This window comes from Octopus sinensis, unplaced genomic scaffold (assembly GCF_006345805.1).
Source record: "Octopus sinensis unplaced genomic scaffold, ASM634580v1 Contig20055, whole genome shotgun sequence".
Lineage (NCBI taxonomy): Eukaryota > Metazoa > Mollusca > Cephalopoda > Octopoda > Octopodidae > Octopus > Octopus sinensis.
In genome coordinates, this window is record NW_021836848.1 from 13,089 (window position 1) to 38,839 (window position 25,751).

Genomic DNA, 25,751 nt, shown 5'->3' on the forward strand with positions numbered 1-25,751 from the left:
GCGCATCTATCTTAAAATGAGCTGCTTGGCGGAGGTCTGCGGATGATCACATGACAAGCCTTGACGATTGGGATCGACTCAAAAAACTCAGGCTTTGCTCCCTCCACCGCCACTGTGAGTTCTATATCATGTGTATGATGTGGAAAATATTCCATCCACATTGCCAATCTTTAAAATTCGTGACATCCGTCCACTACAGAAATGTTCGTGTCCTATCACAACACTATTTTACCTCAATTGGCCCTGGTCTCTTCAACATCATGCCAGACACACATAAAGGCGGAAAGTGACTTCACGGCATTCAAACGATCCCTAGATGATTACCCTCAACAAATACCAGATAAACAACCCACACCCAGATATGTCTCTGTAAAAAATAACCTCTCTTTGAATGGGCTACGGTTCCCCAGAGCTGACCGTATCTCTACTAGGTGGTTCTATTAACTTAGACATGGCCTGAGTCAACATCGACCGAAACTTATCTAAGTAATCTAATCTATGCTGTAACATTTTAATCAAAGGGTAGAGGCTGATATCTTAACATTTCTGATGATCTTAAGTATAAAACAAAATTATTAAATATTTATATAGAACTACATTCAGAGTATGTCTATAAGCTATTGTGTTTAGACCTGGTTTCTATCCGCAAACTGTTCCGTTTTGTAGATGCAATTAAAAATTTTTTTATAATAAAGCATTCCGAAATTAGAAAAATCAAACATCTGCAACAATCTCGGTCCCATGAGTATCGGATAATGGAATTTCCACTGTGTAAAGAAACTGATTGTGATGATCGAAGTTTTGACGGTGATTGTGGTGAATGCAGAGACAGTGTTGATGATGACGACGGTCGAGATAAATATGGGAGGAGGATAAAATAGTATCGGTGTTTATAATGGCGACAGGAGCGGTGTAATGTGTGACGCTGAGATGATGGTGGTAATAGTGGTGTTGATGATAGTGTTAGTTGCGTAATGGTGGTATTGTAGTGGTTATACTGGTTGTGGTGGTGAAAGTGACTGTCAAGGTAATCGTCATGATAACGTTGATGGCGGTGTATGCGGTTGAAGTGGAAGCAATGACAATGCTGTTGTTGATGTTGGTGATAGAGGTAGGATAGTTGTGGTGGTGATTGTGATATGGTGGTAGTGGTGGTGGTCGTCGTCAACGTTGACGTCGTAGTGCTGCTCCTGCTGGTTTGGCGAAGATCTGCTCTCTCCGAGTGCTTTTCTAGTTATGCATGTGTATGTGCGCGTGTGCACCTGTGTGCATACACATGTAGTTATACACAAATGCATGAACATTTCTTTTTATATATGAATACATTATATTCAACTCTGGCTGCTATAATACTGTATTACAAACAATCGGTTTAATAATGGCGCGACCATAAAAATAGATACGAAAGCCACCAAAACCCTTACACTCTAAAGTGAAGTATTGCACTAGCAATTAGAGGAGTTACAGACCGAAAGGAAATTTTGTTGGCGAGGTCATAGCCGCCATATTATTAAAACAATACAACGTTTTCATCAATCACACGTTGGTCCCTTCTGATGTTCAAAGTAAAGAGAAAACAAAACTCATTTCCATTATCAAAAACAAATCAAATTTCATCAACAATAATAATATTCTTTTAACTTGCTATATAATATTTATATACACTGTGTCAACATAAATAAACAAATGTATTGTGAACCAACGAAGATTCTTTTAATCGGCCACTGGAATCGTTAGAACTAGCAAACAAACTTTCTGTCAAAACGCACGATACTGTCATTAAAATGACAGGAGAGTCACGGCTGGAACACTTTCGAAAATAATCCTGCTGAATCAAGATAAACTGAGACGAACCGACAACATTAATAACTTTTTAACAATACTTACGATATATTCCCATTCGATTATATATTCTCAGTTGGTATATCGTGTATGGTTTATCAAACATCACTTCCCAATATGGATCTTTTTCCCAGTCAGTATTTGCACATGATTTATGCGTGAATCCAGGATCAAAATTTCCGTCAACTGCTTTGTCGGATGCCATCGATATATTCATTTTTTCACAAGTTCCATTATGGAAGACTGTAGTTCCTTTTATTCCATATATACTTGTTTGATTTGTAGTTTGACCTCGAGCAATATTAACTGGAAAATATAAAAGTCAGAATTAATAAAGTGTAAAAAGATTTTAGTATAATGTATCTTGAAAGTATAACTTATGAAACAGTCACACATTTATGTAAACCACATTTTTTGTACATAATAACATAAATGCAGTGTATACCTTGTAAGACGTTTATTTATGTATCGCCCTTATTTACCGAATGGGAAATGACTGTTTTAATGCAAAAACTTAACATTTGTAAAGAAAATATACGTAAAACATCTGGTAAGGATATCGACAAAGCTACTGTATTCCTATAGCTTGAGGTTGCGAACTGGTAAAATTGCTACCGCACTTCTTTCACTATTACGTTCTGAGTTCAAATGGCGCCGGGTTCGTCTTTACTTTTCGGAGTCTATAAAATAAGTACCAGCTGAATATTGGACTCCATGTAATCAACTATCCCCCTTCTCCGAACCTGCTGATCTCGTGCAAAAAAAAAAGAAGCCGATACTCTTTTATCTTGAATAATTTTCTTCAATTTTACATCTGGCCGAATTTTTAGCACAGACTTATTTTACATTGGATTCTAAAACACATTTCTATATTTGCTGTAGAAAATATTGTTTGGGGAAATCGAGATGAATATACAATTATGATGTACAATTTGCTCTCCTCAAAATAACTGATTAATGAAGATTTTAAATTGAATATTATTAGATTAAATTTATACAGTCATACCTCGCATTTCGAGTTTAATTCGTTCCATGGCCGAGCTCGTGTTTCGATTTACTCGTTTTACAAATCAATTTTCCCCAATTTTGAAATTAATTAAAATATAATTAATCCGTTCCAGCCCCTCCCTCAAATCACGCCAAAATATTTTTTATGGGTTTTAAAACTGAAAAGGTGAAGTTACATGGGAAATGACAATTGTAAAAACATGATAAAAGAGAAGGCAAAAGAAATATGTAAACTGATTTTATTAATTCAATTACTTTAATGATAGGACGCTGTGTGCGCGAGGAAGACGATAGACCAGAGGAGGAGGATTATTGTTTGGAAGGAGAATTTCCTTCCATTGAGATTTGAGGGGTGTTTTCTGCCTCACTTCGCTTAATTTAGGTCTTTTGGACACTTTCTTTACGTTTCACACTTGGAGGTCGTTTCTTTAGAAACATATCAAGAGAAGTCTGCTTTTTCCTGCATTTCAAAATGTTAAGAAAATGTGCCAGACCAGTATCATTAGATAAAGCAGCTGCACGGCTTGTATATGCTTATTCAGGCTGATATTTTACTACAGATTCAGAAACATACTGCTACTTGCCAACACAGCCTTGAAGTCACCCGTAGAGATAACCATTTCTGCAACACACTCCTACTCCGGGAACCAAATTCTTACACCACATCCGAATGCTGTTGTTCATGAAGCTGAGGGAGTTCATCTGTTGTCAGCTTCTCTGAGTGTTCCTTGATGAGATCGTTAATGTCCTCATCATCTACCTCGTGGCCCATGGACTTGTCAAGAGACACTATCTCCTCGACTACAGATGTCTCAGACTCAAACCCTTTGAAATCTCTTTCGGATACACAGTCAGTCCACAGTTTCTTTTTGTAGAATTCAGTGTTCTCCTCGTTACAATCTGCTAAACCATATCGATGATTTTCAGCCAGTAAACAATGTTGTTGTGCTCTTTCCAAAACTCACGAATGGTTAGATTTGTATTTTCGGTGACTTCAAAGTACCGACGAAACCGGTGTTTGGTGTACTATTTCCTACAATTAGAAATCACCTGTTAGTCTATGGGCGGCAAATTAGGGATGGTGTTGCGTGAAATGTACATAACTCATAAATTCAGATTTGTCCAGGATATCATCTTTGAAGTTAAGAGGGTGAGCAGGAGCATTGCCGAAGATGAGGAGGGCCTTGTGAGGAAGGTCGTTCTCCAGAGAGTACGTTTTCACTGCTGCTCCGAAGATAAGGTTCACATACTGGGTGAAGAATTCCCTGGTGGCCCAGGCTTTAATGTTCAACCTCAACATGACCTGCAGCTTCTCCTTCAGAATTTTGTGCAACTTGAACGTTTGTGGGTTTTCGGAATGGTAGAAAATGAGCGGCTTAATCTTCAAGTCTCCACTTGCATTGTCACAAATGGCAAGAGTTGGACTGTCATAGGCTTGTGGCGTGGCAGTTCTTTCTCCTCTGCAGTTATGTAGTTTCTTCTAGGTATTTCCTTCCAAAAAAGGCCAGTTTCATCACAGCTGAATACCTTTTGTGCGATGTACCCCTCGGCTACGATGAGCTGACTGAATTCATGCACGAAATCCTCAGTTGCCTTCGTGTCAGAGCTCGCTGCTTTTCCATACCTGACAACGATTTGAACACCAGACCTCTTCTTGAAATTATCGACAGCTGCGACCGGCCTTAAATATTTCTGCTGATGTCTCCTCCGTCGATGTACTTTATAATTTCGCCCTCAATTAGACGTATGAGAAGAACCTTACCATTACGATACCGCAATATACTAAAGCATTGATACAGTCATAGGAATCTAACAAAATAGAAAGACTGACATACAGAAATAAGCAATGTAATATATTTTGCAAGGTGGTGAGCCGACTGAGCGGTTAGCACTCCGGTCAAAATGCTTAGCGATATTTCACCCAACTAATGTTTGGGGTTCAAATACCGCCGAGGTCGATAGTGCACCCTCCCCCAAAATTGCTGGCCTTGTACCAAGATTTGAAACCAGTATATTCTGTACGCACGAGAATAACATATCTCCGATTTGTTAGCAAAAGTTATGTAATTTACTGTATAGACTTTAGAATATATTACTGGTACCTATTGTATCGATACTCACTGAAAGGATGGAAATCAAGGTTAGTTCGGTCGAGGGGTGGAGATGAACTTGGAATGTAAAACGACATAAATAAATACTGGTCCACTGTGTCAATCATTTAAACCATGTTTATTATTTATCTTTTCCAAGTTCCATCCTCACATCGGATGCAATGGGCTTTCCTACATTATACTTTAATACATATATATATATATATATATTATATATATATATATATGTGTGTGTGTGTGTGTGTGTATGTGTGTGTGTTGTGTGTGTGTGGAGAGAGAGAGAGAGAGAGAGAGAAGAGAGAGAGAGAGAGAGAGAGAGAGAGAAAGAGAAAGATTTGTGAAACCCAATTCCACCAGCATTCATAGATTTTCCAAGTAACATAAATTAAAAAACTAAACACCGCAGTTTAAGAGAACACTCTCCAATGTAACTGTGCTCATGCTGCGTAAAATTCTGAGCTTAATTGTGTCTTTGCTAAATCATTTAGCCCAGGATATATTATAATACAAAGAAGAGGATACTAACTGCTTATTGCTCCGAAGTTTTTATATTATATTTAAGCACATCTATTAACGTTATGTGGTCAGCAGTAAATATTAATATCTGGTTTGAAATCTGAATACTAAAGAGATGAACGGTATAGACACGTTTTCCCAGGCTACTTGCCAATAACTATACAATAAAGCCATAAGCATCTTCCTTATTCTGAATCTCTGAACTCTTCAATTTTTATTGTCTATTTGTACCATAACTACACAATATCCTACCGACAGATATTCCTAAATACACAATATTCCTATCAACGAATACACACAAGTTTATAGAATATTTTAACCACACATTTATCAATATTCTTTTCTATTGTAGGCGCATGGCCCTAAATGTTTGTGGAGGAGACCAGTCGATTATATCGACTCCAGTGCGTAACTGGTACTTATTTAATCGACCCCTAAAGAATGAAAAGCAAAGTCGACCTCGGCAGTATTTGAACTCAGAACGTAACGGCAGATGAAATACCTATTTGTTCTCTACCCACAAGGGGCTAAACACAAAGGACAAACAAGGACAGACAAACGAATTGAGTCGATTATATCGACCCCAGTGCGTAACTTGTACTCTTTTAATCGACGCCGAAAGGATGAAAGGTAAAGTCAACCTCGGCAGAATTTGAACTCAGAACGCACGGCAGACGAAATAGCTATTTGTTTACTACCCACAAGGGGCTAAACACAGAGAGGACAAATAAGGACAGACAAACGGATTGAGTCGATTACATCGATCCCAGTGTGTAACTGGTACTTAATTTATCGACCCCAAAAGAATGAAAGGCAAAGTCGACCTCGGCGGAATTTGAACTCAGAACGTAACGGAGACGAAATACGGCTACGCATTTCGCCCTGTGTGCTAACGTTTCTGCCAGCTTGCCGCCTTACAAATTTCTCAATATTCTTTTCTGGCTCGCCGACTTCAGATTACTCAATATTTTAACGTCCACGAATATCCTTGTCTATTTCCGTACAATACTACACATAACAAATTCTTGGCTGATTTTATTGACTATTGTTACCTTTTATACCTATACCTATATTTCATATTTAAGCACAAACTACTCAACATCAACATTTTTCCATTTTGGCATGAATAAGATCCGAACAGATGAAGAGCCACACAGATGAATAATGAGAAGCACTCCATAAACAACAACAATAGAAAAGCAAAGAAGCGCTACAACGCCAACACAACCCGTTCACAATAATCGCCGCTGGTCTGACCATACAAGGCCTTCGACTCCTCAATATGCCGCCGATACCTCGTCCGTCCGCATGTGAGCGACCTCGCCTTCGCTGTCCTTGGTGCACACCACATTGCGCTCCGGGAACCACCGAGCTCGAGATGTTGGCGTAACTGTCGGCTCCTAGTCCACCACCACTGTCTTTGTCTGGACTGAGCCTCAACTCTCTTCCGGGCAGACGACGTTGTCATCGCGTTTCCTGCTGCAATCGCGTGATCCCCTCCATCTGCCGGCAAACTACGGAAGCTCGCTGTCTGTTGCTGCTCCGTTGGTCGATGTCATCCCAGGAACGTCATTGCACGTTCTCGTGCCTTGCGCGACTAATCGTCCGTAATTTTTTTTTTCTTTTATCAATTTAAGGAAATAAACATTCGCATTAAATTCCTCTAAAATCTACTGCTGTCCCCAACGCGAGATATTATATCTACAGCACTATTGTACGCTCACACATCTTCCAGGGATCGAAGTACAATCTCCTAGCCAACATCACAAGCTTCATAAAACCATATTCAGGTGCAGTACTACCAACACGTGATTTTCCCACAAGTAAAGAAATAAGAAAGCATCCAACAGAAAGAAGAATAAAATCAACAGACCCAATACAAACCTTTTCAACAACCCAGTAAACTGGAGAACATCCTGTAGCAACAAAAACAAAACAAACAAACGACAAAACCGTCAATGTAACCACAGCTTTATCCACCAAATATTCCTTAACCAGACAAATTATTCTTTCTTATCCACCCGAAACCTGCCAAAAGAGATTCAGATAAATGACTGTCATACTGTCCCTTTGTCGTTACTCCCAGTCCATAAACTGGTCCCTCGCCGACATTAAAACATAAGTCCCTTTCGGGACCGTTGAAAAAGTGTAATCAAGCCACTACTCTAATCTTACCATTTTCGCTGAATGCACAAATCATCAGGTCATCCTTTAATGCGAAGAGATAAAAGATTTAACACTGGGCTACCGACCAATGAGGAAAATCTCTGTGACCCGTGCAGATCGCAACGGCAGAAGAAAGAGAGGATTTACCATTTTGCTACATGGCGCATTCACTGCAGATACGGATATTTCATGCAACATACTGTGAATCAGTAGCTACGTATAACAAATCCCAATGATTTTGTTATAATTAGGGTCTACAGGTCATTCCAAGTGCCTTTTACCGTTCTTCAAAGAATGACATAACAATATTAAATCTTTTATTCAACAGTGTCAATCTGGTAGCATTTTAATGGTAGACGACTTCAATTCCCTGCGTTGACTAGTCTATTTATAACTTGAAAGCAATTCAGTCCAAGACAACGCAACAGTGGAGTCACTTTATTGACTAATTTTTCCTTTTCCAACTCATGCTAGAGCCAACGAGCTTCAGCAAAAACCTATTGGACTTAATGTTTAGTAACCATACTGACATTGTTTGTAATATTGCAGAGGAAAAAGACTCTTCTTTCCGACCATAACAAATCTGATTTCTCATCAGAACACTCTTTGACCGCATGGATCTTCACAATGGAATGCAATCACTCAGGATCTTTCACTCATTGACTCGCCTTTCGCTTATTCACTCGTTTCAAACAGCATCAATGTATCCTAGAAGCTCTTTCAGGACACTGTCACAAATACATATTTATGATACTCTCCATTACAGAGCATGAGCCAAACTAAATATAAACAAGCAAAAAATATATAAAAACCCTAATAAAGAAAATAAAACGGATGAGTCAAAAATCGAGCGACTAAATTATTGGCATCAGCGACAGGCTTACTTGACTGATTTTTCTCGAATCAAGTAATGCAATCTTATATAAATCGATTCAATCCCAAAGTGTTCTACTCCTTTGCCAAAAAGCAAATGGTCGCTGTAACATTCACTGAACCTTTGATTGATGAGGACAACATTCTCTTTAGTGAGCGAAAATCCATGGGTGAGATTCTGCAGAAGCAATACTGCTCTGCTTTCAGCAATGCAAGTATGGTTAATCTGGACAGCATCTGTGAAGCAAACCTCCTGCACACTCTATCCATTATATCTCTTGACGTCCTGGATATCAGAGCACTTAGAAGCAAAATTAAAAGCAACTCAGGTGTGAGTCCCGATAGCTTTCCCACTAGAGTTCTGAGGGGAATGATGCTATGAATTCGTATTCTCTCTAGCTATTCTCTGAATAAAATCACTGGACGTTGGCTATTTTGCTGAAAATCGATTGTCCCTGTTTTCAAAAAGCAAAAAGAAATTACTCCCAGCGAATTACCAGTCTTACTCCATTATCAAATTATTTGAGAGAGGGGTGAGGTCTCGAGTAAGTCACATTCTTTAGTGAGTCGACTCATTTCCATACAATAAGTTTTTAGCACCAGCAGCGGCTTCCTAAGACAGCGCTTGCATCATTTTAATCACACCCTAGAGGTCCTGAGGGTTCTATTCCCGTACCATTTATCTTGCCTTCAGCGAGGCTTTTGATAAAGTTGATCGCATCATACTGTCAAAGTAACTATCCAACACAGAAATCAGAGGGAAATTATAGAAGTGTTTCCTGATGAACAGACCCAGCATGTGGTGTTCGATGGTGTTCGATCAAGCTCAGTACTTGTAATTATTGGAATCCTTCAAGGCCCTGTATTGGATCCATTTCTCTTTGTTATTTACATTTGTAGCACCACCAACCTTATCAAACTCACCAATATAAACACTTACGCGTATGACTGAAAGATTTTGAAGGTCATCGACAGTGTAGGAGACCAAACAAACCTCCAGTTGGATGTGCTCGCTGTTATCCATGGGTGAAAAAACACAATATGCAACTAAGCGATGATAACTCTTATAATAATTCTGCTTGTCATTAGGGTACTTAGCCCATCAGTAATGCTTTCACGTGATTAGAGAAAAGGAAGAAGAAAAGGGAGCGAGAGAGAAAAGGAGGGCGAGAGAAACCTCTATGATATGAGATTGGGGGAACATCATTGTAAAGCTTTCACTTGATTAGTTGAAGGGAATTAGAGAACAAGAGGAAGAAATTGGAGAGAGAAAAGGAGGATAAGGTGAGGAGTGAGGCATGAAGAGGGAGAAAGAAAAAGAGGGAGAGAGAAAAGACAGAGGGAGAAGCGTCCATGACATGTGGTGAGGGGAACGTAATATTTATTACGTGGTTAAAAAAGAAAGTTGAAGGTAGTGATATAGAGGAGAGTTAGGAATAAAGTTTTAGCGGAGTGATGTTCTGATAGTGAGATCAAAGAAATACAAATATATATATTTTATGTCCCAATGCCATTCGTCATCTACAAAATCGTATTATAAAACTAAGACAGAAGCACTTCATCTCAACTGGCCCTGCTTTCTTTAGCATCATGCCAAGATACATAAAAAAAGAAAAGGATCTCATGGTATTCAGACATTCCCCGGATTAATATCCCGAACAAATTCCAGATAAATCAAGTACACCCGGATAAATCTCTGCCAACAATAACTCTTTACTCGCACGGACTATGGTGCCCAAAACATGATTGTAACATGAAGCATGATTAAATGTTTTATTAGTGTTGCTACTAGGTTAGTCATGGGCGGGGTACATTCTGGCCGAAAGTCATTAAGTATCTAAGTACCCTCATACCCTGAACAAATATGTACTTACCATATGTTTGCATGTCACACTTCTCTCCATACCATCCATCTTCGCAGCCATAGTTACAGATTCCAGTACTTTGGTGACATGATTCCGCTCGAGAACAATGACATTCATTGATACAGTCTTTACCATACAATTGTGGTGGACATCCTAAATTGATAACATCGAAACATTTTCTTTGTAAATGAGCATTAAAATAAAACAGTTATTGAATATAAAATTCAATCTTACAAGATCTCACATATAATCAACAAGAGATTCTATGTTTCAAGAGTATCTCTTGATATAGAATCTCTTGATGTAGCTAACAAGAGATATTATATATCACATTTACAATCTAAAAATTGCAGAAATTCGCGCACATATAAGTAATCAAAAATTATGCGATTCCTGTATATGTAGACGCTACATAAGCTACATATGAGACACTCGCGTATCCAGAGTGTGTGCCGCCCGGGGCGGCCCTTTCGTTTGCCGCCCCGGACCCCACAAAAGCACAAATTGCCTATAGCAGACTCAATAGTGAATTCTCCTTTAAAAGTACCGCCATTTGTGGACCACCCCTACTGCCCCCCAAACGTAGCTACGCTAATGAGTTAAGGACACTTTAAAGCATCATAGCCGAGAAGAGAGACTTAAAAGGATTATATCAAATAGAAATCAACAGTATGTTAACATTGCAGTCCTAAGTTACGGGCACACGGGGTAGTGGTGTAGAGGCCTCTTATTTCTAGGGGCCCAATTATGATGTATATATGCTGTGTCTTCCTGTTAGTATGTATTATCGTAGGCACCAGTTCAATGAGTTGCTCGTAGCGAGGGCTACACTGCTACTACAGTTTGCTAAGGTTGTGCATTTATATATGGATAATACATACATCATACTACATACATATATATATATATATATATACATAATATATATATATATATAATATAGATATAATATATATATGTGTATATAATATATATATATATATATGTGTATATATATATATATATATATATAGTATATATATATATATGTTATAATATATAGTATATGTATATATATATATATATATATGTATATATATATATATATATATATATATATATATATATATATATAAATATATGTGTGTATTTATATATATATATATATATATATATATATATATATATAGTTTAATCCAATCATGAAAGCACAAAAAAACACAACAAAGCGAGGACGTGAACAAATATAGTATTATTGGACGCTCAGGAAGAAGGAAAGAAGGAGTCTAACGCTCGAGCGGAGCTCTTTGTCAGCAACATAGGAAAGGAAAGAAATCCAGAGAAGGAAAGACGGAGGAGAAAAAATCGCCAACGGTTCACACGCGACCACATTTTGAATAATCGGAAGGAAATGGGAGAACATAAGTTCTTTCAAAGACGGGAGAGTGCAAGACGAGGTATGTGTGTGTAAGTGTGGATATGTGCGTGCGCGAAGGTCTGCGTGTGCGTGTGTGTGTATATGTGCAATGATAGCACGTGTGTGTGTGCGTGTGTGTATGTGTGTGTGGTTGTGGCTGTTAATCTTTGCGTGTTGTAGGGCTAAGTATTGTTTAAGGTCAAGGAAGAAGGAATTGGGAGTGGCTCTTTTTGTCTATATATATATAGTTACTCCAAACATGAACAAAGAGAAAACACAACAACGCGAGGACGTGGAACAGGTGTAGTGTTATTGGACACCCAGGAAAGGAAAGAAGTAAGGAGGATTTAACGTTTCGAGCGGAACTCTTCGTCAGAAACATAGAAAAAGGAAAGGTCCAAGGAAGGGAAGACGGAGAAAGAGAATCGCCAACGATACACACGCGGTCACATATTGAACTGACAAGAAGGGAATGGTTGAAGAAAAATTGCAAGAGAAGGCGGTATGTGTGTGTATGTGCATTCGCTCAGGTCTGTGTGTGTGCGTGTGTGTGTATGTGTTTTTGTAATGATAGCACGTGTGTGTGTGTGTGTGTGTGTGTGTGTGTGGTTGGTCTGCATAGTATCGTTTACGTTCCAAGGAAGAATTTATAGTAGGAGTGGCTCGTGTTGTGTGTCTACTTACACATGTGCTTAGAAATACATATATATATATATATATATATATAAATATGTGTGTGTGTGTGTGTGTGTGTGTGTGTGTGTGTGTGTGACGTATATTTTCCATCTGAATATGGCTAACCTCTAGGGCTGATCTCCCATTGCAAATACCGATAGGGCACAGAAAGCGTGTCTATAGCCAGCTGGAGGAGTTGTTCTCCTGGGGCTGCAAGCTTAAGTAACATCCACCCTTAGTGGTTAGCCATATTGAGATGGTAAATAAACAAATCGCAATATATTGTCTAAGCATATTTTTGGTAAGTGTTCGTGACTGTAACGTTAGTCTAAATGATACTTTACTTTCAGAATGCTTTCCCATTGCGGTTCAGCTTCTAAATTATTACATCCTGAAAACGTCGAAGCACAGGATGCTATATCCATTGGCAAACCGTTTCTAACTCTCAAAGATATTGTCTCAGAGAGCACAGATTTTATTGTGAGTTATTATAAGATTCATTTACTCTCCGTGAGTTCTAAACATAAATCAATGCAATGGTCATAAAGTTCTGGACCACATCTCGTAAAATAAATCTAAAATTTACCAGATTCTTCCTCTCTCTACACCTAAAACCCATATCTCTCTTTCGACATTAAATTTCCGTCATATTTCTCTTGTCCGTTTCCCTAATCGACCTAGCAACAATACCGATAATAATCTTCCTCTCGTCTAAGTTTTACCCCAAACATGTCTGTACAGTAAAGCTTGTACTGCGATTGCATTATCATTGATTCTGTCTCTGTATCAAATATCGCTTTTCTATCTTTCGCCAAGGCAACACCACTCAACGTTAAATAATAGAAGTTCAATAGTTATTGGTTAGACCTTCATCAATCATACCCTAATTTTCTTTGATCGAAAGATGCTTTATCAAACAACACTCAGTCGATCGACTTCTGATGGTATTTATTTTTATCGAAACGACTTCTTTGTGAAATGTTATTTCACTGACATTTGTGCACTGATTTCATCTATGGGACTGTTTTTAACTCAGGATAATTACAAACATACAATGCATCCTACAAAGCACAAGAATTTTAAATAAAAAGTAACTTTAAATAATATAAAATTAGAATTTTAATCGAAAGCTTTAATCTAAAGGAAAACTTTTAGCCACCTTCGAATATTATTATTTGTATGTGACAAAATATTTTACATAGCTCCATATACATTCCATCACACAGACCAAATCCATGTTTTCAAACTGTGTGAAAGAATCAAGAAAAAGTTTTTTGTCACTCAATTTTCTAACAAATTCTTCAAATTTAGATGCAGCATTTCAATGTACAAGTGCAAATAATTGAAACAGTTTGGTAAGAAAGACATGTTTTCTTGTTATAGTGTATCAACTTTGCTCTAACGCTATCCGAAATGAGAGAAAAATACATCCAAATAAATTCTCTTCTTGTAAAATAATTCAAATCCATCCACATACGTAAAGAGCAAGAAAAACACACGCATGTAGTTGTCTTTAGAATATAAATAGACTCATTGATATCTCATTGATTGATGATTGATTGATTGATTGATTGACTGATTCATTGATGGCCCCTTTATAAAATTTGACGATGACCGAGCAGTAAGCATAATGAACAATTAAAGAACATAAAAAAAGAAATAAAGAAAATAGAAGATTCCTAAAATTACGTTTTTTAATCTGAGGTCAATGGAGAGAATGATTTTAACTGCACGACACCTCGACAAAGGACGAATCCGTACACAGGATCACAGCAGCTTCCTCCAGTAATCACACATTCCGTGCTCCTGGAACTCTAGAAGTGACAGCAATTCGTTGGTGCAAATATGTGACTCTCCCACCACTGCAATGCAATGGTGCCATCTACGGATGCAAGTAATTTCAGCCATAAAGAATTAATAAGAAACAGGACTGGCTATACAACATTTCGACACGTAGTGTTTGGGTGAATAAAAAAAACACCTACGCTGCATCTTCCACACGCCTGAAACTACCATCCCGACTGTAGTTCATAGTTGCTGAGGTATGGAAAAAAACCTCAACTGAGTCACCATATCACGAAATATGCCCACTGACAAGATTAAGTCAAGACAACGGAGTTTGTGTGCTTAAGAAGGGAATTATTAAAGTGGCTGAAGGGATCTCCAAACTTCGCATTAATATCCTAAAACATTATTCCAGATGTTTGCCCTGCATTGTGGCTTCCATCTCAAGATGAAATTATGTTTCCATTTGTATCAGTTGCTCCTCCTTGGCCAGCCACCGCCAGCAATGAAGCTGTCGAAATGAAGGCTATATAATTCTATCATACTTCATCTGAATGAACTGAAAACAAGCCACTAAACATACACATACATTTAATGTGTGCAGTTATACGCATTACCGATGTCCATTAACAACCCTGAATTCAGCTATCCATTAACAAGTCTTGTTTTTCACTATGTAAGATATCTAGAGTCATCTTCCTCACTAAACAAGCTTGATGGGATTATCAGTTTAATCACCGTCAACCCGACGATAGAAACGGTTGTAACGTTGTATGTTATTGATAGCGTTTTCAAAGGAACAACCAGACACAAATTATGGATGATATCCTATACAAGTTACCACTGTACCGACCAGACAATCGGATGTTGTTACACTGGCTCGCGTTATCAAAGCTTTTGAATAATGCCGCCTCAGGCTGGCTGGGCTAGCAGACCAACATCCCGCTGAACTGAACACCAGTTTGCCGAAGGTTTATCCATTTACAGCTGAGGGAACTGGGGTAACATCAAAGAAGAATTTTACTCTAGAACTCAACGCATCACTGGTCCGAGAATTGAAACACCGATTTTACAATCATGGATGCAACACCCTAACCACCAGAACTTTCATCTCTCTCTCTCTTCTCTTTCTCCCCCCCCCCGCTCTCTCTCTCTTCCACCCCCCGTCTCTCTCTCTAACAGGATTGGTTAAATAATCTGAGTTATATTTTCAAATGCAAATTATATCTATTTGAAATTTATATTTTTATAGGGAAAATTGTTGCAGTCTGTAACACAATTTCTACTGAAAGTTATTATACTTAAAGTTTTTATGTAGATAAAATGGTATAGGCGCAAGCGTGGCTGTGTGGCAAGAAGTTTCCTTCACAATCAGATCTGTCTGGGTTCAAGTCGTATTGCGTGGCACCTTGGATAAGTCTTCTGCTATAACCCCAGGCCGACCAAAGTGTCGTGGTGGATTTAGCAAACGGAAACTGAAAGGAGCTTTTCGTGTGTAACATATGTGTGTGTGGGTGTGGTGTGCTGGTCTCCCACAATATCTTGATGACCAGAGTTGGTTTACATTTGCATAATAAGTAATGAGGTTGATTCATTCGACCAAATATAACTTTTCAATACAGTGCCCCATCATGGCCGCAGTCCAATGACTGAAGCAGAAGATATATCTGCACAACTATCTGTCATCTTTCGAACTTATTTTGTATAACAATTAATACATTCTTTTATTATTTGTTTATTTATATTTATGTATTTATAATATTTATCTTCAATTGAAAATTATTTCAAACCGCACAAAAGATACAATTATTTTATTTTTTCATAATTTAATTCAATAACATGACTTCTCTTTTAGAGGTCTGCCTTGAGTCAGTCTGAGAATCATTCTTATGCCTCTGAGCGTGTATGATAGTTTGTGTGTATGTAGATGTGTGATTACTTACAATGCACTCATGCTCACGAACACAAAATCACAAATACAGGTAGACACATGTGTATATATACACAACCGCACAGATACACACTCACACACACACACAAACACACACTTTGTTTATTCTCCCCTCCCCCTCTCTTATAAGCTACTCCTCATCTACATGCACTCATACAAGCATACCTAAACACAGGCGTAGGAATAATTCTCAGACAGACTCAAGGGAGAAATTTAAAACAAAGGAAATGTCATTGATGAGGTCAAGAATAGCAACGAAATCACCTTGACACACAAGCAAACGATTGCTTAACGAACACACAAAACAAACGATCGGTTAGTTAGTTTGTTGGATATTGAACCGTTTGACTAACAATGAAAATTTCATTTTGAACCAGTACGTATGTACTCCCAACACAACAATGACCCTCCCAACACAACAAGATTTGTTTCCACACACGAATTCGAATCAAGAGTGTTGCAATCCGCATACAAAAATAAAGTATTTCACAAAATACTTTTTAAAAAATTAATTCAATGTCAAGAGGCTTAGATGAAAAAAGTATCGTTTCAGTAATATGGTGTCTTTTGAAAATACGTTTTCTTAAAGTTTTTTCAATAAAAAAAGTGTTTCGATGATAAGATGTGTGATAAATAGTCGTTTGATAATAGGTTTTGATGTCACTGATAATGCATGACATGAAATACCACAAATACATTTGAATAAACAATTGGAAATCGCTTTAATGTGAGAAATCAACATACCCAATAACTTAATACGATAAATCCAGCGTCCCATCAATATCCAATGTAGCCCTTTACGTCACCGATACAAATTGTTCTGTTTGTGTTTGGTTTTAGATTGCATTCCATTCCTGGTGGAAGGTAACGTTCATTGTTGAATCTAGAGAGAACAGAATATAAAATAATACATAAAAATAGAAAATTCATGTCAGTAAATGTTAAGTTAAATAAATATAAATAAAAAAGTGCGCGTGCGTATGTGTGTTATTTATACGTCACTACAGTAAACGGGGTCACTAATCATACCAGTATTGCTAAAAGAGTCAAATCAACTCAATAGCCACACATACACATACACATACACATATTTATATATATGTCTACATATTTGTGTATATATCATGAGATCTACTTCACAGCCCTTAACTGCTCCTTTAAAAACTGCTAATCACCATCTTCATCATCAACATCATCATCGTATCAACTGGAAATTGAGTATATATGGTATATTTAGCACCCTGTCAGCCAGATCCATGACTATATTTCGATACTAATTTGCAGTGATCTCATTTTTCTGACATTATCAATGCACTTGAGTAAATATGATTCTTGCAGTGTCCTTTCTGTTGCTAAATATTTTTCGGCTTTTTATGTCTGCATAGAGAAAACTATTAAATATCACCGACTATTTTTCTTAGACGTGCTCTGAAATCAGCCGACATTCGTGAAATGGATAATATATTGATGAGAGATGAGAGAGAAGAGAAAGAGAGAGAGAGAGAGCAAATGGTAAGGAAAGGTGTACCTTTGCACTGAAATACTTGCATTATTAACATTATTTTAGGTGAAGCTAGCATTCATTCCGGTGCTTTCCTCTTAAAATCCGCCGGGCCCGACTTCGCTCTAATTCTTCTGGGGTCGAAAAATAAGAACCACCCTGCACTAATTCCAGTTTGGATTTTACACAACTTGTAAGAATCTACGTATATACCACGTTGCCAATAATTTCAGAGATTCTGCTCACTTGGAATGATCGTTATAATTTTCTAATAAGCATTAAAAAACCTGCTCGGTCAACTTGAACCAATATTTTGATACTTTCATAAAATATATTATATTGTCATTCAATTGATAATATCTGAATACTGTGTATTTAAAACAAATTAATTTCGATTTATTGTCATGAAAAAATATACCACTACAATCATTATCAACAATATATAGAATATGAAATATTGTTATTTCCTCACCCGCAAAATTACTGTAAATTTCTACAGTACTAATCTGTATATGTTTCGGAAGAAATTCTTATTAGAGGTTTCTTTGCCTGTTTGTTATCAGAGGAAAGTAAATAGGAATACGTTCGACTTGTTCGACTCGTTCTTTATGAATTCATGATATTTTCCCTGTATATAAAGAAATAAGTTTAGATTATTAAACTGAAAAATCGGAAAATGAATGCGAATAGCAACAAACGGGAGCAAGTGTTCAGATAAGTAATGGTATATTTTAGAAACAAGAGATTTTTTACATTTGAATTACAACAAATATTACACAAAGAAACTAACAAGTTTTTACTTCTGATTATAGAAAGAGATTACAAGTATTGTAAAAAATGTTCTTTTATTTTTTCCGAAGATGCAGCTGTGTTAGTCCTGGTGTATATACTCGAAGGAACAGCCTTTTCAGTTTATATTTACATTGTGAAAGAAAATACAAACAATCCTTCCATCACTACGTTATAGTGAAACATGTGGTGAGATTGTGAGATCTAATACTCTGAAGAAGGAAGGCGCTGAGCTGGGAGAAACGTTATCACGTCGAACAAAATGCCTAACAGCATTTCGTCTCCTAAAACGTGAGGTAGGGGAATCGTTAGAACGTCGCGCACGAAGTGCTTAACGGTATTTCATCCGTTTCTGAGTTCAATTTCCATTTTACTTTTCATCTATTGGGTCGTTAAACTATCAGTTGATCACTGAGATCAATATATCAACTTCCCACGAAATAGTTGCATGTGCCAGAATTTGAAAATTATTTATAAAAAAAGAAATAAATATATGTATGTATGTATATGTACACATATATATATATACCACATACACACACACACACATATTATATATATATACATACACATATATATATATATATAATATATAAATATATACATACATATATGTACATACCTTCATATATATGTGTATATACATGCATATATGGATACAGGACATCAAAAAAACATTGAACACAATGTGAAACGAAAACAAAAACAGAAAACGAACTTTTTTTCGAACAATAGAATAAAAAAACAGAGAAACGAGACATGATACACTTGTGTGAGTGAGTGTGTTTATGTTTGTGTGAGAATATATAGATATTGTTACGAATGGGGAAAATTATACTTAGATAATTTCTAGTTCGCACGACGTGGATTAGAACACTCCTCTCTGGTTTTATAAGCGAAGCAGTGTGGTTTGGCGTTACAGGCTGTTTAAGCGAACGCAGTGCGATTTGGGGATCTCAGTCACAGATTTCTTAATTAATTATTTTTTTGTAACTAAACAGTTTGTGGAAACTTCCGATACTGGTTTAACTTGACCAAATGTTGTATCTTAAAGTTATTTCGTGATAAAAGTTGTCGTGTTAAAGTGTTTTCAGCTGAAAAAAATTACTGCTCTTTGCGAAAGTAATGGAAGAGCAGTAACTTCCGGGTCATCGGGTCATGAAAGAGAGAAAAGTATAAAAGAAAAGAAAGGTGGGTGAGAAAAACAGAAAGTTCTTTAACAGGGAATACTTTACTGTGTGTGTGCGTGTGTATCCATATTACATGATGTTACATGCTATGAAACGGTCCAAAACTCTAGTCAACAAAATATAAGACTTTGTAAGATTAATAACTTTATACTGAGAAGGTCTTACAGAAAAAGAATATGACTATATTACCAATTTTAGATGAATACCTAGACTCTTATATAGCATACCAAAGTCCACAACACTGAAAATAATAACTAAAGCATGCTAAGGATCTACTGACATATATATCTACTGACATCAATATCTCCTTACCAAATGATTTGAAATTAAGACAATAATAGCTGGTCCAGCATGGGAATAACTTTATAGAAATCCTTCATGAGTTATTCCTCAAGCATACCAGAAGTTTCATAGCAGATACTAAAGCATCTTCCGAAAACAGTCGATAAAATCACTGATAGAATCTTTCAATTTCTGAGTCTTTATTCAAACGTCTCTCGCGAAATACGAATATAGGTTATTAAATCCTGGTTGGATCATTATAACGATGACTTCCTCACCGCTTGACAAAGTATCTGTAATAGGACAAAAGTTTCTACTTTATGTTCCCATGATAATTTTTATTCCTATTTTTAAATCATTTCTTTATTTGTATGATATTCTAAGCTATACATACACCCTCTATATAAGATATATATGTCCCTAGCTTATTAATCTAATTCCTTCCATAAGCATGTAACCATCCTTTTATAAAGAAAAAAAAACACAACTCTGAAGAGATTCTACCCTATATTTTTCAAAATGATAATTAATTCTCATCATTGGAATTCTTGAAATTATGCAATTATTTATAGGCTGGAATCGAAACGTACACGCAAGTTTTTCTAAAAATTTATTTGTATTCAGAATTTATCTTGGAATTATCTAAATGAATTAATTTACAGCCTTACCAACTCTCCATTTTCCCAGTTTTAATTAGATAATACTTACAACAATCCTATACATATTGGGGAGACTTTCCTTGAATGTGTTGGCGATTAAACCAGTGAAATTTTGGATATATTAATCCCTTGAGAAGATAATACATCCTCGAATTGACTACACACACACATATATATATAGTTATATATATATATATATATATATATATATATATATATATATATATATATATATGTATATATATATATGTGTGTATGTGTGTGTATGTTTGTGTGTGTGTGGCGTGTGTGTGTGCGTGTGTGTTTGTGTGTGAATGATATTGCATGTATGTACGAACGTATGCATGTGTGTGTGTGTGGGTGTAACATCATCATTGTCATCATCGTTTAACGTCCAACTTCTTTGCTCACCTGGATTAACGTTTTGACAGAATGTGACAAGACAGCAAAATGCATCGAGCTCCAGTACCTGCTTTGGTATGCTTTCTACTACGATTGGCTGCTCTGCTTAACGCCAAGCAGTTTGCAATGTGCTGGGGCTTTCTTTCTCGGTGATACTAGCGCTAGTTAGGTCAGGAGCAAGTTTTCTAAGAGAATACTCCCTCGTTTGAGTGGGGACACAGTATTGAGGGATGTGGTTTCTATCAGGTGTATAGGGGTGAAAGTATAATAACGTACAGGAACAAGTGTCTTGATTTAGAGGAGATATATCACTACCCTTTATGAAAGGTAAGAAATACATTACGGTGATGAGGTGTTAGAGGTTACCCTCAAGGACAAAGGAATATAAGTGAGAACAGAGAAAGAAAATCAGAAAGTGTGGGCAAGCAGTGATAAGTTAGCAATTCTGTGAAAGAGAATGGGAAATGGTTAGTGATGGGGACAGAGAGGAATCCGGTGAATGTGGAACACGTACAAGTATCGTTAAGGCTGAATCTCAGTTTTGGGGGAGGGAGTGAAGGGATTAGGAGAGGATGAATGAAGAGGTGGAGGAGAAGATAAGTGATAGAATATAATAGAGGGTGTGAAAAGCAAAGTATAATGCGACCTTAGATGAGAAATGGGAAGTTTCATGGTGTATGGGGTTTTCGGAATCGGAGTCTAGCAGGAAATAGAGGTGGAAATTGCGTATATGTGTGTTTTTGTGTGTGTCATGTATATATGGGTGTATGTGATGTCGTGTGCATGTATGTGTATTTCAAGAATGTGATAATGTTATTTGTCAGTATACAATAATAGTGTAACATATTTTCGTTTATAGGATTTAAACTGTTGTTTTACGGAAACAGGATTATTACTGTTCTGCATATCTCAAACTTTCTTATATTAAAGGAATCTGTAGTGCAAACTATTTGTTTTTCATATGAATTAATACCTTCATATCTCTGCACGTTAGTCAAACAGAATTACAATGTCGGGAATGAAAATTACGCTTTAAACAATAGTAATTTTATCAGTATCTTCAGACAACCAACTTTTAATGAAATTGTAATTTAAACAGAATATATAAGAATGTAATGTTCAGCAACCCTGCTACTTTGTAACTTACGTTTTTGACAATATGGCTTTTTATATCCAGGTAAGCATCCATTTTTACATTTCGTAAAGTTTCTGAACTGACAGTCACTAAGGTGTTTACAGTGACATTGGTATATCTGGTTCTTCCCAAACAAGTCAACATCACCATAATCTTTACAACTGTCTGAAAACAAATAATACATCAACAATATTACAAAATCTCTTTCAATTATTGTCTTAATACATAATATTGATTTCCTTCATATTAAACTATATCTATGTTATATAAAAAGCTTTAGATGAATATAGCGTTGTGATTCATATAATTTAAAGAGCATTAGCAATCTCAGTGATAAGGAATAAATTAATCTAACTATTAGAATCGGTTCACAAACGGTTTACTTCTGCGACGCTCCTCTGTCTGCCCTAATCATTAATTTACTATTTTATCGCACATTTTTGATTTAAGAAGTGAAAGAAAATTGATAATTAGTGTTTATGAACTACAGATTCTGAGGGTTTTAAAATATATTTCGTGTATATATTTTCCTCACATTTAATGACGCATGCTTAATGCTTTTGTTGTTCTTTAGCCGTCACTTAGCCTTAACTGAGTTGATCTACGATTGAAGGCTTTACACCTATGTCTATCCCATTTCTACTCACCCATCCCATATATTTTTCTCTCTCGAGAATTACTATATGAGTTTATCTGGTCAACTACGAGAGGAGAGGTGCCACTCATCAATGCAGAATATTAGGTTTGTCATTTTTTTCTAATAATTCTGAATTATTGAAATTCTTAAAAAATTAAGAGGTTCTTTCCATTTGCTTTATTTACTCCTAGGAAAAACGGTGAGATGTGCCTAGTATTACTGGAATAAATTGAAGATTTAACATTCGTAGAGGAGAATACACACACCGTATATTTTTTCTAAGCTTTGTTTAAAAACTGGTTATTCCACATTAACAGCTTTGTCAACTTTTATTGCGTGGAATATAAATGTTTCACAACCTTCAAAGCAGAGGTCCATTGTACACTTTTATGAACTCGAAAATACAATACAATTGTTTCGACACATCTAGCATCGATCCGTCACGGGTGGGATACTTCTCAACCGGGTCAGGCGCATCTGACCGTGCAGATGTGTCTCTTCGGGTGATTAACAGATATAACTCGTTAAAATAACAGTTCCGCAATGTATCTTCTCACTTAGTGTAAAGAAATATATAGACATAGTTTCATTATAAATAAATTACTCCGCGTGTAATAATACGGGTGATATTCCCATCACTTTTCGAAGCAAATAAATCCGAAAAGTATTTGGTATGATATATAAAATTATCATATGAACACTGTAAACAAAAAACATGTTAATGTTAACATCAGCTACATTTTAATTTTATTTTAACGAAAGGTATCTATTTTGAAAATTTAGAAATGAATATTTTCTGATATTTAAATTTAATATTATTAGTTTTATTATATATATATATATATATATATATATATATATATATATATATATATATATATTAAAATATGTAGCCATGAGAAAACTTTTCTAATGCTTTCTGCCTAAAATTGATTCATAGTTATCAATTGATACATATTTTCTCTTGCTCTAGTCATTCTCTGTGTCTTCGTATAAAATACGCATCGTGGTCCTCTTTGTCTTCTTTACTGTGATGGTAATTTACAGAACGGAATCAGTATTTCAGACATGTATGAACATGTACACGTACAGATAATTACATATAATAACACTCACAATGCAATAAGAAACCGCACTCTAATGAAGGAATCTAAAACTATTACAGGGTGATGGAACATGCAAAATATGAGAGTAAGATCTGTATCATGTTATTCTATTAAATGATATAAAATAACACTAATACTACTAAACTTACCAGGTTTTCTGAAGCAAGTACTTTTATTACAATTATTTTCTTCCTTCTCATTATCTGCGACACAATCTCCTTTGGTGATATCACATTGGTCTTTAATATAAATAAAAATAGATCTTTTAATTTTTAAGTAGACATCAAGTGCAATAACTTATAAATCTTGTGGAATATAAAAAAATGTTATTTATGTTAATCCCAGCCGTATGAATGCCATAAACCAAAATGTTTGTTAGTGAAAATAAAAATCTAGTGAAAACTGTTCAGCGAAAACACAAACTGGTATAATTCTAGAAACGCTTTAATATCCTAATATGCGTAGAGATTTTTTTGAACATCTTAACTGTTTATGAACGTGTTAATACATCAGTACGCAAAGGGGCTTGCTTCCCCCACCCCTCGAAAAATAGCAAATAGATTTATGTCTGTTGATGGGGAAAAAGTTTACCGTTACACATATCAGGATTACGTCCCCCTGAACTATGAAAGCCCCACATATTCGGTCTTATATAGAAACGATACTGTTTCAGATCAGTCTCTCTCCACAACAGATTTGACGAAGCTAACAAGGCGTTATATCTTCTTAAATTGTATCTTACTTATTTCAGTCATTAAATTGGATCCATGCAAGGGCAACGCATTGAAAAACTTCAGTAGAAAGAATCAGCACAAGTACTTATTTTGTAAGCCTGGTGCTCATCCTATTGGCCTCATTTACCGAATGGCTAAGTTAGGGGACGTAAACATAACACACCGGTTTTCCAGCGGTGGTCTGTAAGAAATACAGACGCAATAGAATTCTATCAATTTCCGACCACAACTACTCACAAGGTATTGATTGGCCCGAGGCTATCCCAGAAGACACCGCTCAATGTGCCACGCGGTGGACTGAGCCTGGAATCATATGGTTGGGAAGAACACTTCTTACAATACAGCTGCACCTTTTTCTTCTCATCAACACAAAATACATTCATTTATATAATACATAAATACACATATATGTATGTGCGTGTGCAGATATACAGACAGACACACACACGTATAATCGAGTTTGTTTGTTTTGTTTTGGAGCGAAGAGAATTGCACTTTTATATTTATTTCTTTACTACCCACAAGGGGCTAAACACAGAGGGGACAAAAACAAACAGACAGACAAAGGGATTAAGTCGATTACATCGACCCTAGTGCGTGGCACACTGGTGGGAGTATCATCTGTATGGACTTCAAAGCTTAGGTCGCTATTTAATTAGATATTTTAGGAGTTCGTATATAGGTTTACTTATAGAATTATAATTTACCGATACTGTTTTTGTACATAGGATAAATGTGTTTCTTTGTTGTAGTTTAATTAATAATGTTAGTTTTAATCCTTCCTAGAATTAAGATTGAATGAATGTGGTGATATCTAAGGTATTTTTGTTCCTAAACAACAACCTTATTTAAGTGCTGTTGACACCGCTGGATTGAATGGTACTGCCCAGCTGTCGAAACCATAGTGGTATCATATATATATATAGTATATATTTATATATATATATATATATATACAAATAAGAATGGACAAACAAATTCAGTTTGTTCCAACTTACGAATATACAATGTTACATTATTTATTATCCTGTATATTAGTTTCTTAGTGAAATGGTCCCTGGTTGCTATGGATATATCTTTCAGCGATGAATCATTCCATATTTTCTCCATTTTTCCAACAGTATTCAT

At 36.2% G+C, this 25,751-nt stretch overlaps 1 protein-coding gene across 1 annotated transcript; it reads right to left on the reverse strand.

Annotated features, from left to right (window-relative positions):
• Nucleotides 1-1,770: 1,770 nt before the first annotated feature.
• Nucleotides 1,771-25,751, reverse strand: LOC115232220 (multiple epidermal growth factor-like domains protein 10). Its single transcript, XM_036500298.1, has 5 exons — nt 25,622-25,751; nt 24,039-24,185; nt 22,159-22,311; nt 10,391-10,534; nt 1,771-2,148 (listed from the first exon to the last, which is right to left on the reverse strand). The coding sequence occupies exons 1-5, from the start codon at nt 25,749-25,751 to the stop codon at nt 1,874-1,876; spliced, it is 849 nt and encodes a 282-aa protein (XP_036356191.1). The 3' UTR covers nt 1,771-1,873.